At 29.7% G+C, this 19,556-nt stretch overlaps 1 protein-coding gene across 2 annotated transcripts; it reads right to left on the bottom strand.

Moving 5' to 3' along the window:
• Positions 1-2,905: 2,905 nt before the first annotated feature.
• On the bottom strand, positions 2,906-19,150 carry LOC107451223 (uncharacterized). Of its 2 annotated transcripts, none has more exons than XM_016067249.3 (2): positions 18,559-19,150; positions 2,906-9,944 (listed from the first exon to the last, which is right to left on the bottom strand). In XM_016067249.3, exons 1-2 carry the CDS (start codon positions 18,767-18,769, stop codon positions 8,860-8,862), a joined length of 1,296 nt encoding a protein of 431 aa, XP_015922735.1. In that variant the 5' UTR covers positions 18,770-19,150; the 3' UTR covers positions 2,906-8,859. The 2 variants fall into 2 exon arrangements, with proteins under 2 accessions (XP_015922735.1, XP_071036791.1); XM_071180690.1 differs by lacking the exon at positions 18,559-19,150 and adding an exon at positions 11,150-11,216.
• Between the last annotated feature and the right edge of the window lie 406 nt (positions 19,151-19,556).

The following is a 19,556-nucleotide window of genomic DNA, read 5'->3' as shown; positions in this document are numbered from 1 at the left end:
TATACGTGTGTGGAGATCGTATATAATGAAAGGATCAATAAGTATAATCGGAATATTGACATCCTCCCTACCACTCCTCCGAGATGTTCTTCCATGAAATGGAATCAGTCAGGTGAATCGCGGAATGCGATCGGCCAAAATGCGGAAGGGGATTTCGGTCCACATTCATAATTTATTTACCCAGCATCATCTCTTCATTAAATATGTTCCTTCTTTTTTCTTTTTTTTTTCCTGTCAGCTGAACAAGTTGTGAAATCATCAAGGGAAAAAATTTTTACCACTTCCGCTTAATTTCCTTTTTATTTCCCCTTTTAATGCGAACTCAATCTCACGTGAATTTAATATTTGATATTTAGAAAAATGTTTTTTACCTATTTCGCGTTTAAGGCAGAAATCGCATCTAAAATAAATTATTTATTTTCAATTAATTTATTTATTTAATTTTCGTGGCATAAAATCATTTTAATATATTTTCGATCAAGAGCAAACGCAACAGCTCAAGTATTATAGCCGTAACTGTACAGGGCGGCCATAATTTTATGCCGAAAGCAAGAAAACTGCGGGACAAAACTTAACGTAATTTGCAGTATAGATACTAGTAAGACCGCGGGAAAAATAGTTCGATTTTGGCCACCTGAAACCAAAATGGCGTGGTTAGGCAGTTTTATTTATTTATTTTTTTTTCTAAAATCGATCTAGTATTAGTAGTACTTTATTTACGACGTATTAGAGCTACAAAATGGTCTATTGGCGACGATCTAGGAGACATCTTTGAGGATGATCTAAAGATTTGCCATCACAATTTTGATCCTCTGAAGAGAGGGGATGGCTCCCCTGCTTTGATAGCATGCGAAGTCGAGCAGTTTAACGAGGATCCTCAGTCCCTACACAGGCTGATCAAGTGGTCCCCCACTCGCTTACTGACCGCAACCAGCGATGCTTGACTTCGGTGTTCTAATGGCAACCGTGTCTTTGTGATCAGTCCACTGCGTGACTTGTTTAGGTTCATCAGGATTTATTAAGAATCATTTTCAGTCAGTCTTAACTAAAGTGATAGTTTAAGCGTGATGAATAGTTAGTTATACGTTAATTATTTACTTAGAATGATTATGTACTTTTATAGAAATAAAAACTTAATTAAAAAGTTATTACTTAGACTTGTTTTTTTAATCATTCTGAAATGATTGCAAATTTTTCAAGAATAAACGGTGCTATGGTGCCGCATACTGCCATACTAATTATTGAGGATGGAGCTTACCTTTTTCAGGCAATAGCATAAATATATCATACGACACTCAACTTACGAATCGAGAGGTGTGTGAGGAGGTAGGTACTTTATTTACATCGCACAAGAAATCCACAATGGGTTATAGGCGACGGTCTGGGAAACATCCCTGAGGATGATCCGAAGACATGCCATCGCAATTTCGATCCTCTGCATGCGGATGGCTCCCATAGTTTAGTAGCCCGACGACCTGCGCTCGAAGTCGAGCACTTTACGGTAGAACAGTTTAATGAGGTCCAATACCGTGCACCTTCGGTTCCTACGCAGGCTGATCAAAGTGGTCACACATCCGCTTACTGACCGCAGCTAGTGATGCTTGACTTCGGTGTTCTACTGGGAACTGTGTCCTTATGACCAGTTCACTGTGAGACCAGGTGTGTGAGGAAGTAGTACAGAACGCATTGGAGCATTGGGATGAATTTTCAATTTATCTCACGTCAGAGATGGAAATAATTTTAATATTTCTGCAACCAACTATATTGAAATATTCCAACTGTGGTTTGTGTGATTTTAATGGCTGTTGAACAGATTCTAAATTATTACCTAAATTTAATACTTAGAGAACTTAGACAATATTGCAGTATTTCTTGGGTCCTGCACTTCTCATATGGGTGCATTATATTATTTTCAAACGACTTTTTACAAAAAAATAAAGAAGTGTATATTATATTATAAAGATTTATTTTGTAGAAACAAGGCAGTTCTGCCTGTCATAATGCATCGATAATATAGAAGTTTACATGCGGATTTGGAGTCATGATATACTACATCTTCAAAGAGCTTAACTGACCAAGAAGGAACGGAGCGCGATTTTCCGATCCAGCAGCCTTTAACGATCCGCTCTTCTGTAAAGCAATTTATTGAACGAAAAATAAAACTTGATTCATGACTTTTCAGTTCGGGTAACAAACTTTAAAAGAAATAAAAGCTTGCATTGTTATTAGGACCAACTACAGCTAAGAGAAAAATTTTCAAAAAAGATAGTGAGTCGTTATAGGCCGCTGGATTGTAAATTAGCCCAGTCAAAATTCTCCAAAATTACGTTTAGAAGACTCCGTCGTAATACGAAATGCTTTTTTGCAAGCAGTATGCTATTTTTATAACTGTTGTGAGTTTAAAACTATTACCCATGACTATTAGATCAAGTTTAGCCTATCTAAAGTCAGTGTTGTCTACTCTTACTTTGCAAATGGCCCAAAACGTCAATAAGGTGAAAAGCCACAGTTTTGTGAAAATTAAAAGCATTTGTGGTCAATTTTTTTTTTTAATTTTAAAACTTACCTTAAAGAATTACTTGGGCTCATAAAAATTTGCAAAAACTGTGATTAAAGTAGTGATCTTGATAGTTTTCAACTGGGTGGAAAAAATTCACCGAATTGGCGATTTTTAAAATAGTTTATAACTTTTAAAATATTTAAGTTATTTGTCTGTTCAGAAGCTCAAATAATTCTTCACGGCAAGATAACATATATAGTTTAAAATCATCGCATTGCTTTAAGCGTAAAGCACTTAAAAGTATGGCATTATTTTCCTTGGCGACAGAGCTTCGGAAAACAGCGTTAAGTAAACGAGCATTTGTGTAAACATAAAGACATGTAAGACAACAAAAACATAAGACAATTGTTTGTTTTTATAATATGCATTTATTATATAGTATTGCAGCTCAATGTACAGCTTTTATCATAAACTGACTGCGAGTGATTCGCATATTTGGCATCAAGTACAAAATTTCAAATCATGAGCGTTTTTGTAAACCATTTTTTTTCCCCAAACACTTGCAGTCATCGTTGTAATATGCGATAAGAAAACACCAAAGGAAATTAAAAAAACCTCAATCCATTACACAGTACGAGACTTCAAAGATTTCTATTCAATAAGAATTACTTTTAAAAAATACAAAATCCGTAAATAAGATTTTCATAACTCAAATTCAGTAAATTTGGATTGTTTGAATCAATAAATTCGATTTGAACTAATATGGCAGTACTAATAATACAATTTTACAAGTAGATTGATACTTTTTGGAAATAATTGAAACATTAGAAATAAATATAAATTCGAATTAAAATCCATACACTTAATCAATTCAACTGAAATGAGATTTGAATCAACGATTTGATTCGAATTTGTAGATTGGAATCTAATTAATAATTATTATTGATATAATATATTGACTCAAATATTTTTATCAGTTATCGAATTACCGTTTTGATTTTTGAATCGATTAAAAAGAACTGGTATAATCTCAAACTGACAATTCGTATCAACGTATAACCCAGCTCGGGACAATACGTTGATATGAACATGTCAAGTCCGTTTGAGATAACGTATTATCTATGTATTATTTTCATTTAAGTATCATTCTCAATTAAGTATCAGTATTAATAAGCATTAAGTATCAATTCAGCTTTTTAAATTCCAGGTATCATTCTCACTGTTTTTATTTTAAGCAGATTACATAGCTTTTTAATAACTGAAGTCAGTTGTAAAGATTAGGGTTGGGAAAAAAAATTATCTGTCATTTTCTTCATTAAAGAACATACGAATTTATCATAAAAGAACTTCCATTTTTGAATAGAAATCTTTAAAAGAGTCTCGCACATTTAAGTAAAAGGGAACTAAATAAACACAACAAAGGATTGATACGTACAATATAAACATAATTAACGACCACTGGTCTCAAGCAAAGAATGTTTCTCCGTTTCTCTCATGGCAAAGAGTATCACAGTGTTTCTTTTCAGCAATTGATACAATGTAATGAATTATACAACCAGTAAATGTGACTTGCAACATTATAACTGCTTAACCAGCATAACACAAGTTTCAGAATTGACAAAAAATGATACTAAACATTGGAGGTGGGGGGGGGCGGGATTTAAGAAATTAGCTTATTCTAAATAATTAGTAGTTATTCTAAATATTTATGATTTTTTTTAAAAATTATATTCTCTTCAATTTAAATATCTATAAATTATATCATCGTAAATTTAAATGTCTATAAACAATTGCAAAATTTCTAATGTCATTATGAACCTAAATTATTATTTTGTTTCAGTAATTAGTGTTTAAGGTTGATGTTTCCTAATGATGAAGTATGAACAAATTGCTATTAACGACATATTTTAAAATCAGGGATTCTAAATTTAACTTAACTTATCGTTATAAAAGAATATGTAGATAAAAAAAGTGTCGATATATGCCTTCATTTTTCTTAATAGTTAAAGTTAAAACTGAACTTTTTAAAATAAAATATTTATCGTGTCATTTTCACCAACTAGCAAAACATTTTTATAAGTTTAAAATGGTATTTTTTTAATATAATAACCAAGAAAGTTTTTTTTGAACTATGTTTATGAACGGAAATAATGTGTTAATTACGTAAAGGTTGAAGGCTAATAACCAGAAAAAGTCTAACTTATTTTTACAAAGAGAAAGATGCAAAGTTATCATATCTTTGCTTGCGATCTCCGAGATCTGTGGACACAGTGACGTCATGAGGAGGGAAATCGTAGCATCAGCTCTAAGAGCGGAGTGAACTAGCCCTTGTATTCTCTTTAGCCCTGATATAAACAAGAACCTTCCACACAAAATAAATTTTTTGTTTATCGAAGTGTTTTATTCGCGCCTTTTTGCTTTATTCATGTATCAGTATCATTTGAATTTTATTTAAAATCTCTAGAGAAAGTCTTGCAGTTTGAAATGCGTCAAATCACATTTACTTCACAACACATCTGAACAATCAATTTCATCAATCAACATTTTTCTCCAACATTCTGAATGACTAATTTTTGATAAAGTTAGGACCCTTATACCAATTTACCGACAGAATATTTTATATAAATGTAGTAGCCAATTCTGTTTGCATAGGGGATAGGGTATTTTGCATAGATAATAATATTAAGAAACATTTAACTCTAAACATTTTGTTCGTTACATAACAGCATTTAAACTGAGATAATGCACACCAGAGGGCGTTATCTAACTTGTGCAATTCTGATTGTCCATGAGTTTCAAATCATGTTCGTGTAAAAGCAATTATCCAACAATAAAATGATTCAATATAAACTAAATGGGCTTCTTTTTTAAAACAAAACAAAAAAATTTATGAATGAATCAAAAATATTTTATGAAATAAAATAATGCAAAATATCGTAACAATTTGTTCAAGGCATCTTTGGAAGAAATTTTGCAGCAATTTAAAAACGTTTTAGAATTTTTGATCTAATTTTGTTAATTGAAACCTATTGTTTACAAAGTTAATGGTTACTAAGTCTCTGATAAATTAAAATGTAAAATTTAATTTACATTTACTTTTTGATCCATTGTTGTATTAGATTCAAAAATCTAAGTATACCTCCTTCGCCCTTTATTTAAACGTTTCCACATGCACAAATTTTAATTCATTCATAATTTATATCCGTTGAATTCATAAAATAATTTTCGCAAGTTGAATTGATTTAATTTATAGTCAGAATTTTTATTAAACATTTAAAAAGCACGCAATTTTAAAAAAAATAACAATAATAAGTTATATTAATTTATTATATTAAATAACTATAAATATTGATCAGACTAGATAGATATCTATTTTAAATAAGAATTTAAAAAAAATTATAATCTTGCTTTCAAATTAGAAAATTGCACTGAAGTACAATGCATCGCAATTAAAATATGCAACTATAAATAAAATTTCTCTTAAATAAAAAATACTTCTTATAATTTAGACTATCTTAAAATGGCATTCATAAATAAAATATATTTGATATAAATCAAGACACTTTACATATATTAAATTATAATTTTAAAATTGCTACATTTTTAAACGAAGAATTGAGCAAAGAAATGGAGCATTTTTTGTTTTGATTGCTATAATTATCTCAATCTGTCAAATAAACAACATTCAACTCTTTAATCTGATTTTAAAGAATGCACTCTGGTCGTTGTTAGCTTTCAAACAATTTAATACCTTTTGATAACTTTGTATGCATTTTATGACACAAATTGGCGTATCTGATTTCTGAAAACCAGAGTAAATTTTAAAATATATATTAGCCAAATATATTACAGATATATTACAAAAAAATGAAGTTTCATGGCTTCAAACCTCATTTATTTATCAGTATAAAACTCTTAAAAACGAAGACCTATATGTCAGTTGGTCCGATATATTATTTATAAATGTACATATTTAAAACATTGCTAGATTCTTAATTTTAATATATAGCTCAGATAATTAACTAGCACTCTAGACAAATGATAAATTTATGCAATTAAAATGTACACCATAATTGAGATCAGTCTTAGCCTATATTCTTAAAAGTATTTAAGAACAATAAAATAAAAATATTAGTAAATAAAAATTGTATTACTCTGTTGCATAATATGAAATAGCAATTATAAATAGAAATGATGCCACATTTTGGCAATGTAAGTAATAGTAACATGCATAATTATACTATTTTTTTTATCCATGAAACAGTATTCTTTGCATTCTAAAATGTTCAGTGTTTTATTTTTAAAGAATAAAACCTGTTAACGATGTTTGATTCGAGAATATGCTTGCAATTTAAATATAAAATCAAAATAACTTATTAGTTTAAATAGCTTTGCAACGAGAATAAAAATTACTATCGTACGATAGCGATACAATTTTGATTAATAAGCCTATTTATGATATTTCTTTAGGCATTTTAGAGAAATTCTGAACAAATAATTAGCAAAATTATGAAGCTATTTAATCTTTATATCATGAGCTCTTATGGAAAAATATATATTGCATCGGGTAAAGTCTACAGTTATATGATTGAGATTTGTTATAGAGTACATTTTCATACACACTGTATTTTCATACACACTGTAACTCATTTTTCTTCCTATAGCTTATAGTGGCAAGTCTGAACAAATAAGTGGCAACTTATAACAGCTTAATATTTATATCATGCAAACATATTAAAGTAAGTGACTTTAATTAAGTGATTTACTGTTTAATTTTTACTCATTTTTATATTTGTTTTCTCTGCCATTTTTAGTAGCGATTCTGAACAAATAAGTGGCAACTAATGGCAAAGATTAATGCTTGCATGTTTTTTAAAATATAGTCAAATAAATAGCAACTATGAAGTTGTTTAATTTTCACATCACCTTGGGGAAAATAAGTTTTTTTTTGAAAAAATTTATTCTTATTTAATAAACTTGCAACAGAGTATACAAAATAATTAAGATTATCTGTCCTGAAAAAAAAAAATTATTACATGATTAACTATATTACTTCACATTTTTTTTCTATTTAAAAATAATTTAATTCAATTTAAAATGCAATAAAAATCAGGATAAAAACTAAACAATGTTGTTTCATTCTTAAACTCCATAGAAAATACTATTCATTTGCATCAAACCAGGGAAGTAAAGAGAATAAAAAAATGACTAATAAGTTCATAAAGCACATAACAATTGAAGCAATACTCTATATACATGTTTTACAATTAACAGTCATAATCCATAATTCGAACCTTTTGTCATCTTTCTCCATTATGAGCACACAAACACATTAACCAATTAAATTGTCCAATTTTAACAAAATGTTTTGACATAGCTCGCACTTGGTCCCCGACATATCTGTCACCTGTTTTTGTTTATCATTTTATAAAACTTTAGACACTTTAATGCTCTCTCAAATAATGCATAATCTACTGAAGAAAAAAAATACTGAATATAGGTTTAATACCCAATTATTTTTTTTCAGAATTTGCTAAATTAAGAATTGAATTATAAATCAAATTCATTAAGTATGAAAGTCTTAATCACTGAATAGAGCTGGACGATATCAGAATTTGACTATCAATATTTCACAATTGTTTACGATATTTTATTTAATTAATATAATATATATGTTCAGGAATATTAATAATTTCACTTGTATTGATGTACAAAATGTGCCCAAGTTTAAAGTTAGCTAACTTTTACATACAGAATTACGAAAGAGAAACAGGCGATGAAATATTAACAGAACAGAATTACGATAATAGATATGATTTTCCATCAATGAGAAATTATAATTTTATAAACATTTATACTAGGGCTTTACTTTTCATAAGAAATGAATTATAAACTGAAGTTATTTGAATCCAGTCTATAATTTTTCATATTTGCTGACAGTTCATACTTAATGATTTACTATAAACTTGGTAAAGATATTACCCAAATAATTACAAAAAATAATTAATAATTATTTTGGTAAATAAAAATTAATTAATAATTTTCAAAACATATTTAAATAATAATGAACTTAATTCTCAAGGAAATACAAATGGCGAAAATATTAATATAATAATTATAAATTATACGATAATAATATTTATAAATTACATATTGCAATTTTTCTCTCTTCAATAATCAATTGCAAATTTTTAAAAAAAGGTACTCAATAAATAATAAATAAATAAATAACAATGTAAAAGCAATGCTTTATATTGATTAAAGGTCCAAAACATTCTTTTTTTAGTGTGTATTGTGTGCCTTAAAGCAGAAGAGGAGAAAGAGGGGAAGGGCAGTTGCAGTTAAGGAATGATTGATGTTCAGGAAGATTCTAAGGACGCCAAAAGGCTGTGATAAACAACTGAGTCTAGGATGGGAACTCTTGGAGGAAAAGAAACCTCCCCGACCCCCAAATCTCGATTAGTTCTATATTGCATTGCACACTGGCTGCCACTGCTGGAGAGGGGCGCTCGTCTGTTGCTGTGGGGCGGCGACGTCACTGTTGTTGCCTGGGGGTAGGAAGGAGGCGTCGTCGCGGTGCCAACTGTTTGAGAATTGTTTTGCGTTGATTGGAAAGAGCCACGATTTGTATCACAGCAAGAGTTTGTTGAATCACTAGCCGATGAGGAGTCTCTAGGTTCGGTCCTGCGGTTCTCAGAGCTAGTTGGAATCGGGCTGGACACACGTCTGTCAGGAATGGGCACACGTAAAAAGTCATCGTTGATACCAAACATCTCATCACACGAGCTATCATCATGGAAATCGGCACTGTTTGAGTTGCTTGGCGCTGAGTTTTGTTTGGCGTTACTGTTATACGTATTAGTGTTACTGCCATTGCTGAAGTCGATTGTGAAGCAATCAGAAATGGCGTTATTGTCTTCGTTTTGAGTACTAGCAAATGGAGAGTATCGTTCAGAGAAAAAGTCTATTCTTTGTTGTCTTTGCCGCAACTTGGCTTGCCTTTCATTCCTGATGTCCAGGTGCAATTTCTTGATGGTGTTGTTGATGAGAACCGATCTGAGGAGACAAAGCTCAGGATCTTCAATGTCTGCCAGTTTGTTGATGGACATTTTGAGTACTTTCTTCCGCTCGTCCTTCCATCTTTGCCGTGAGTTCCACATTTGAGGACCCCGTCGACGTGGCAGGTAGTCCTCGTCGTCCACAGACATTTCATCGTCTTGACCACCTTCTGACGATGATGAAGATGATGAGCTGCTACTGGACTGCAAGGAAGAAGGTTCGAACTGGGAAGATGGAACCGGAGAGACATCATTGGAACTAGATGAAGATGACACTATTTCAGACTGAATGGGTGATACCTCGTCGGTAACAGTCACTCGGAGCTTTTTAGAAGGTTGTTGCTCGGTTTCAACATCTGAAGACTTCCTTTTTAAATCATTGGAACCTACAAAAAAAATACGACCATTAGAGCTTTGTTTAATTTGAAAATACATTTTATAACTTCTGAAAAAGGTTTAACAGGAGAGTTAGAATATGAAAGTTCGCACAAACGAGGTTTGGGGAGATTCTAGCATTCAGTTTTGTGAATTCAGTTTTGTGTTACTTAACATTTTACTACGTTAAGAACTGAAATTTAAAAAGGATATATCTCGTCATGTTTCGAAAGAATCGAGCCATTCAGTAAACATGGATAATGTGTGAGCAAACTTCGTCCTAATGACAATAAAATGCTAAAAGTAATGAAATTGTTTGTTCTTTTATGCAAAGTTATATTAATATTCGATGAGACACATTACTGTAACTATGGCTTGCTAATCAATAAAACAATGCATCACACTCTTTTAAATATTCCTGACAAAAACAACTGTAAATATACACTAACTTCATAAAAAATGTATAAGTCTATAACCAAAATATTCAACGAAGATTTTTAAAAACTAACACTTTAAAAAAATTTTTTGATGATAGTTCAAATACAGAACATTTTAAAAGTAGATAATATTCTTTATTGAAAAATAACTTAAGAAAATATAAATTTACAAGATTTAACTGAGTTTTATGAAAATTTAGCACACCAGTTACAATAACATTTTAACGATGAAGGCTTTTTAAAATTAATTTAGAATCTTTATATGTATAGAATTGATTAATAAAAACTAAAAGACTATAAAAATGTTAGCGAAAAAAATGACCGTTTATGGAATATTACTTAACAATAAAATTTTTGTAAGTAAGATAATTTTTCCAACACTTTTAAATCATTTCATGATGTTAAGAACTGGAATTAATGCTATTTGAAAAAATTGTTAAAGTACGATTATTATATTTTTCAAAACTTATTTAACAATTTAAGAAAACGAGGTAATTGTCTCTAAAAATTTGATAGCGAGACCACAGATTTGTAATGCAAATCTGCAGCTGGAATTTAACATTTTAAAAACAATGCAATGACCATTCAAAAATTTCTCTGAAATTTTTCTGTTAGAATTTAACATTTTAAAAATATGATATTTCAACATTTTGTAGCAAGAACAAAAATATTTTTGCAAATCAACTGGAATAAAATCTGCATTAATAAATAATACGACACTTAATATGGATTGGATTCTTTGGTGCAGATTCAAATTAGGCTTAACGCTTAAAACATACTTTTGATAAAAACACGAACACGTTCTTTACACTTTGGAATGAAGCTAATCATTTGCTTTTCAAAAACTTGACACTATCCTAGATGGAACGATTTTTAATGTTCGACACTAACAAACTATCGTTTTCACTAGTATGGTTTTAATCACTAATTTGATGACAGCAGCAAGAGCATGACACCTAAAGGGCAAGTGAGAAGAAACGGGGACAATGTCAACTTCAGCAAAGTGGGTTTCGTTCGGAATCAGGGCATTGTGTCAAACGACTTTTTGAATGGGGTCGACTAGGAAGGTGAAGCTAGGCAACCTCACGTTCCTCCTCTTCTACCTTTGGTGATAGCGGATTTACGGTGAAAACGAAAGCAGGAAAATTCTTGTGTAAGTAAAATAAACACAGTTGCGGTTAACGCCTCCCTTAAATAACAGCTAATTGCACCTTCACTCAAGTGGAAAGCAATGCATTTCGGAGATTTATTAGAGCCACATAAAAACGTCTCGTTCGGAAAATGACATTATCTCACTTGTTCTAGTTTAATCTTCAAACTTAAATATTTTAGCCCAAACTGCAGAAATAAATCATAATGCACCTGTAAATAGAACACGAATGAGTAATGTAAGGATGGATGAGTTATTAAAGATTAATCTTTAATTATGTTCTAGAATTTAGGGTTATATTTTTGTCTGACATACCTTCAGAGTTTTATTATTATTATTATCCCAACCCACCCCCTTTTTAAAATGCTGATAACGTTGAACGTATTTTTGAAGTGAAACCGTTGTTTCATGAAGAATATTTACGGTAAAATTGTGGAAGAACTCCAACATAACTAGAGCAAGTTCAGTTATGGTTATTGTTTTCAACCGAAAAGAACGAAGATAAACATGAGTTAGGTTTAAGCCCAAAATCACTCTATATACTTACAACAGTATGCTTTTTTAAAAATAAAAAAAATTTTAAAAAAATCCACCGCATGTACAAGGAGTTATCAAAGAAGAAATTGCCCCATTTTATAGAAGAAAATAGCCTATCAGTACCACTGCCTTCTTCTGAAAATAACAATTACTTCCGTTCTATCGAGAAAAATGATACATAATAATATCATTGCCGTGATATAAAAAGGAAAAAAAATTTCTAATCCAATTAAAGGAGGAAAATAACACTTAAAAATATCAGTGGTTTTTGTCTTAAAACTAGAAATACAATCACAATTATAATTATTAACATTACCAAAAGACGACAAACTAAAGACTTAACTTATCACTCTCAGTGAATAAAGAAATAAAAAAAAAATCCAATTACAATTCAAAATCGTGTAAAAGAACTAACTACAAACACGTCATTAAAATAAAATTTTTAAAAAGACAACTTTTATGTTATTAATGCTGAACAAAAGCAGAAAGCGTAAATAAAACAGATTTACGCTTATATCAATAAATCTTTTGTTTGAGAAAATAAACAAAACAAAAAAATAGCTTTTTTTTTCCCCTTTTTGTTTTTGGCCCTTCTCCCTTATTATTTTTTAAACTTTCCATTGTTTTTGTTTTTCTTCCACTCAAATTGCAACAATCTACAAATTAAACTAAATTTGTGTGTTGGGTCAACACTGAAAAATTCACACTTTGCTTAAAGTAATCACAGGCAATCAATAAAAAAAAGTCTTTTATAATTTTATGTTTCATTTTTTTGCACTACCTATTTTTTCGTTTTATCCCACTTTCCACTTATTTTTATTTACATTTGCCATTTGCATCGTTAACCTAAAAAAAAAATTAATAATAATAAATAAATCAGTCCACAACTATACGTGTGAGCTTTACTTCTAAAACCACAGAAAAATTCACGTTTTTGGTTTACATAAAATAAAGCAGTAATATAGGGCAATCAATGAAAAAAGAAAAAAACTATGTCCTATACTTTTTTTAACTTATACTTTCACTTTCCAATGTTTCCGTTCTTTTCTTTAAAAAAAATTTCACTTACAAATCAAACTAAATCTGTGAAAAGCTCATCTGTATTTCAATTAAACAGGTATCATACTTTTCATAACAGGTATCATAATACTTTTCGTTACAAAACACAGCAATAATAATTTCTAAATTATATTGTTACTATAATGAATTACTAACAAATATCAAAGCGATTATAATCATATGTATCTCTCGCACGTGGCACCATAGACTCGAGTATTTATTTTTCAATTGGCAACACTCTAGTTATTATTCATTTTGTTTCACGTAATAAATTTTGATTCACGATGTTCGAAGGTGGCTAATATCATTTATTCCCCTATACGCATTCAAAAGAAAAAAAGATTCAAATAAAAATAATTTAAATAATTCTCAGGCGGCGATAAGCAATAAATTGGTTTACGTTCAACACGTGCAGACCTTTATTGCATAACAACACAAAAAAAAAATGTCAAAGCGTGGGAGATAAGCTTTAAATCCTCTACAGTCAGCTGAGAACTTACAGTCGTCCTTTACGCAGCTCCAGTGACGTCAAACTATCAAGGCAGGATCCCGGTGTGACGTCGATATCATAAACATGTCGTCACATCTCTCAACTGTGTCGGAGTTAAAATGGAGGACAGTTAAACGTGCGAATGTGCATACATACGTGCGATTATTTTGACAATTGAGCCGAGACTTAGAATAAACAAAACACAATAGCATTGAATAGAATATTCAAATGGCTCAAATGAAAATTACTGTAAAAACATATCTGGATTTATTTCACACGATATGTAAATTATTACAGTTATGCTGCACTACACAAATAGTGTAAAATGGTGCAAAAAAAAAAACTATCATTTGAACTTTTAAAAAAAGAGCCAGAAAAATAGGGATGCGAGACATTAATTTTAACACCATCTTGCAGATAATTCCACACTGCCCGAAAAACACGCAAAACAAAACATGCAATTAAATCATGCAAATAAAAGGGTACCTAATTCAAGAAAATTCACAATTAGTTAACGTCATTTAAATTTAATGCAACTATTCACCTGTGAGTGAAAGGGTTATACGCGGATCTTCAAAATGCAAGTTATGTTTTTGCTTTTTAATTGTATTAATTATGTCATTAACTATAAGGAACATCTAATAAATTTACGATACCCAAGTAATATATACATTAAATTCGACACTAACAAATAGCTACAAATTTACTTAAGAAATCAAAATACTTATACATACTAAGTTTGTATACCTAATGTAAAACTATAACAGTTATAGATATTGAAACAACTCCTAATTCTTAGTTCAATTTGAGTACGAGCCCTTCCCTTTAAAAAATCGATTAAGTTTTTTTTTATTTCCCCTTTCAGAGCAAGTACAATTACTATTGCGTGAACAAGGTTCTCTTTATTTTATCTATTTACAAGATGATTATATTGTGTATCCAGTTAAATTGTGAACACTTTTGTGCACGCATTTAATTTAATGCTTACAATTCAAAGTTTCACGTTTAAATTAATATAAAATTATTATTAACAATCAATAAAATATTTTAACACCTCGTACAACGTGTCATTTTTATTAAATACTTCTGATAGAATATAATATATGTTCACAAATTATTTCAACCCTTTAAGCATGTTAAGAAAGAAATGTTTTATCAATATAATATGTCTTTATATAGTACTTATATTCTAACACTTCATTAAAACAAATTAGCATTTATCCTTAGCATTTAAGGATAAAATTTCACCCGATTTACAAAATGATTTCAAATTATATTATTACTTAAAAATATTACTAATTTATATAAAATAATTGAAATTATAAAGCTAAAAATGAGAAAAAGTGTGTACAGTGTTTTTAAAACTGCTTTATATATTTTAATTTCGGCGAAAAAAATTTATCATACGAAAAATACGAACAGAAATTATTAAATCAAAAATATAATAATATAAGAAACGCAGACATTTAGTTACTTTCTTCGCAATTTAGACAACTCGTTCTGCAAATTTTAGCATTTTTATTTTATTAAATGTCCAATACATTAAAAAGAAAGAGAAATGAAGAAAAAAAAGACAGAGATTCAAATTCTATAAATAAATTAAAAACAAAAAAGCATAAAATAGTCACACAAAAAATACAAACACAACGAAAACATATAACTAGTTCAGTATTCACTTTATAAATATGAGTGCCAAACCAAGTAAAGTACCAATCAAATTAATAAATACTGACTTTTTCCTACCAGTTACATAATTAAAAGAAAGAAATACTGAAACTAAATGTAATAAAAAAGAATAAAATTAAAAATATTTCGAATAATGAAAAAAAAGAAGAAAGAAAATGGAAACTAGGAAAGGGGAAATGCAGGAAGCAAACGATTGTGAAAGGGAGTTGCATTGTAAATTCCCAACAAATTACAGATCAGCGACCTTGAAATGACCTAGATTCAGGTAGAAAAAATACATGGATTACACGGAACGACCTTATTCTTTGTCTTGAAGATGTATTCAAGCGGTTCGGAACGCTGGCTACTTGATAAATAAGTCATGAACGGTATTGAACCAGAGAAAGCAACTTACTTAATCTCATTTTCTTTATTATTTATTGAATGGTATTACTTTTTACTTCATTATAAACTATGTACCTACTTTTCTAGGTATCCATGACCTCTAATTCATAATATAACGCACTTCAAATATGACTTAAAATGTATAGCCGGACCATTAACAAACAGGAACTATAAAATTGAATCCTACCTAAATACTCTGAAGGGATTCTAGATGCGCGTTGCGAAAGTATATATATTTCATGAAAATATATGAATGTTAATATATATATTTGACAAAAAAATATAAAATTGTACTCTAATTAAATATTCCACATTCAGGCACAATTTTATAGGAAATGTAAAATTGCATCCTAATTCAACTAAGTTTGCCAATTTGTTGTAAGCATAAATTTATTCTGAAAATAGAACAAATTAAAATAAGTCAACATTTCACTGTCATTTCTTTTCTAAATTAGGGACTAAATCAGCGAACTCATTAGTATCAAATTGCCGCAATATTTTGAACACTATTTGCAAGCCTTACACAATGTATACAAATGTATAAGAACAAAGTAAATTCTTACAGATTATCGATAACGCAATTAAATCTTAAAATATCATCAACGAGAAACCTGCTTCTAACACTTCTGCGCAAAAAAGCATTTAAAACTGATGTTTATAGCGTATAACCTACACAAACATGAATATAATACATATTTAAATGGTTACACCAATAAGATTCTCTCTAGCGTTACTAAAAGCAGACAATCAAAATATTAAAACTCTGAAGCAAAAATTTTGGTCAAATGTGTCGTATTATCAATTTTTAATAAAATTAACTTCAATTTTATATAGCGATGAAAAATAAACGCAAATAAGACATATCATATGTAAATCTATCAACGTTAACTTTTCCGTCTGCTGTCAAAGCATCTTCAAGCGCTTCCTACCTCTCTCGGAAGTAGTGACACCTAGGGGCCAATAACTGTAATTTTTTTAAACTGCCCAACAAATTGCTCGAGCAAGATATGATCTGACTCCGGTTTTTACAGGAAAGGATTCTTATCTTTTAATGTTATATTTCATAACAATAATCATTATTTCTGAAATGTTTTACAGATGAAGAAAAAGAATAAAAAATTAATGATGTAAAATTTTCTCTACCAAGTGTTACAATGGCAATTTAAAGGTTTTCATTAAACACAATTTTGACAACAAACAACTTTATTCAACAACAATCGATTTAAACAATTTTAAAAAAGAAATAGAACCACAATATGATTGCTTAAGTTTGAAGCAAACACAAACTGTAAAAATAGCTGAAAAATATTAAATGCGTGTTAAAACTATTCAATATGGAAAACCAAATACCCTTAATATAAAATGTGAATAAATATAACATTAACAAATTACACGTTATTAGTATTAATGCACCAAAATTGAAACAAAACCATTAACTAAAAATTTCCAATCATCAAAAAATAAATTGATGATTAATTAAGCAAAAAAAGAAATTATCGACCTAAGTTATACATATAAAATAAAAATAATTAAAACAAAAAAATCCTGACCTTCATTTTATTCATGAATTACTAAAATTATGTTAAAACTTCTAGCACCCTGTTATGCATGGAAAAAGGAATTAAAAAAAGAGAACGAAAATCAATACGGGAGTTAAATATGGACGCGCTCCCCCAACTTATGACATGACAGAAGGTAGGAAGGGAGAATGGATCTGATTTGACAAGCTCAAGAAACGTGATGAATCGCGAGTAACTCAGTGACTCTGAAAGGAAAACAAATAACGGAAATAAGTGAATTGAAAAAACTTTTCTGAGTGTGTCGCGCAAGAAGGATCCCCGCCCCCTATAAGACACGTACAAAACAAAAAGGTTAACATTATAGAAAGCTTCATTACACGAGCAAATTATAAGATAGTTAAATGTATTAAATTACTAATAGAATCAGGGTTGACATTTCCGCATACGACTTTTAAATAAGTGACAATTTGAAATACTTTAACTTCCATTACAATTGATATGATCAACTACTAATATTTATTATTTTGACAACTCTTTCTAACTCGATGTTTTATTTTTAAAAAAAAATCTGGATGTTTGCATTTCAGAGCACAATAACTGAAATTCACAAAAAATATAACATTTTACGTTAATGTAATTAACTCAACAATTGAAATCAGAAATTTTTTAATTACTATTACAGTTAAAATTACTAACTGAAAAAAAATATACTTCAGTAATAATTTGCAATTAATTATAACAACGATTGTGAACAATTATAAAATAAATTTTACTAATGCACGAAACTAAAATGTTTCATTAAAACTACAGTATGTATTTTATATACAACTTTTAACATATTACCAAACGCATTACGAAATTTTTAGATAACTATTACATTATAATATGTATTGAATAGTTAAAGTAGTTATAATAATTACATAAAATAATCAATTGAACTATTATTTGCTCATTTGATTATATTATTGAAAATTTTTATTAAAAAATATTTATAATCAAAGCTACACAAAATAGTTACATAAGTTTATACAATAAACAGCAATGTCTACATTTAAAATAATTAATAAAGGTACAATCGAGATTTAAACATATATTAAAACAAAACTTTTACTAAAAAAAACAATAGAAATATTTCTCAAAAAAATGCATGAATAAATTCTCAATTAAATATTAAAAATGTGTAAAATAATTACTAACACCCTTATTAATAAAGCGCAGCAATAAAGAAATACATTATAAAACAATTAAAACATTATTAGCTTTGATTGATTTGTTAAAAATCAATTAAGAAAAGAGCTACTCCATTAAATAAAAGGTAAATAATCAACTCAATGGAAAAGAAATAATGTTTTAGAAACTCACCAGATGGCGTTTTGATAGGTGAATCTGCCGATGGCATATCATAATCAGTAATATCCGATGTCCAATCTGTCATCAAAGCAGATTCCAAGTCCCGATCAAATGCTTCGCTATCGAACACACAGGGCATGTTGGAATTTGGATTACTGTTTGACCCCGAAAATAAAGAATTGTTAGATATTTGATCACAGCCAAATGGCAACACCAAAGTCATCTTCGTATAATCTCATCGGGAAAAAATAACCAAAAAAATTTCTTCGCACCACACAGACGATAAATAAAAAAGTCAAACAATAAAAAAAAAATTGGTTAATCCACAAAAGCACTAGTTGCACCACTATTCTTGAAGTTAATCCAGTATGCACAATAAACACTTAAAATAAATAATAAGAAATAATAGCGCAAATATTTTTTTCGGTTTCCCAACTTCTCAAGTAGGGGGTGAAAAAAATCACACGAATAATCCAAGAGCGAAACGAATAACGATCCTCACACGAGTACGTCACAAACTAAACTGACGACGGCCTTCCTGCAGTCGCACGAGCAGAGCAGCTGGTCGAGTACAATTACTTGCGTAGGAGCTCCTGCGCAAGTAACTGTAAAGGAGCGCCATCTAGTAGACACTTTAATCTAAACTACAGGTTGCTGGGTGTTTAGTTGGCTAATGGTCGGTGATTTATTTGTTTTTTCTACTCGGACGGCTGCATGCAACACAGATGAAGTATTTCGTCCAATAAACGAACAACTGATTAAGCAACAAACGTTTTTTTTCTCTTCTCGAACTTTTTGCGCAAGTAAAGTTAGACGCACTTTTAGTGCCTCTCTCCCTTTGTTAAAATTTACATTTAGAACGGGCGGAAAGGCTGCAAACGATTTCTTTATTCTAAACATAAATAAAAATTATACTTATAAAATTCTTGTAAAACATTTATTTGAAACAAATGGCAATAACTAAAGGAAACCTGCAGTTTCGAACTTTATACGAATTAAATTATTGCGTG

This window comes from Parasteatoda tepidariorum, chromosome 5 (genome assembly GCF_043381705.1).
Source record: "Parasteatoda tepidariorum isolate YZ-2023 chromosome 5, CAS_Ptep_4.0, whole genome shotgun sequence".
NCBI classification, from domain to species: domain Eukaryota; kingdom Metazoa; phylum Arthropoda; class Arachnida; order Araneae; family Theridiidae; genus Parasteatoda; species Parasteatoda tepidariorum.
The sequence above is the reverse complement of the archived record's forward strand: the minus strand, read 5'-3'. Positions and strand labels throughout refer to the sequence as shown.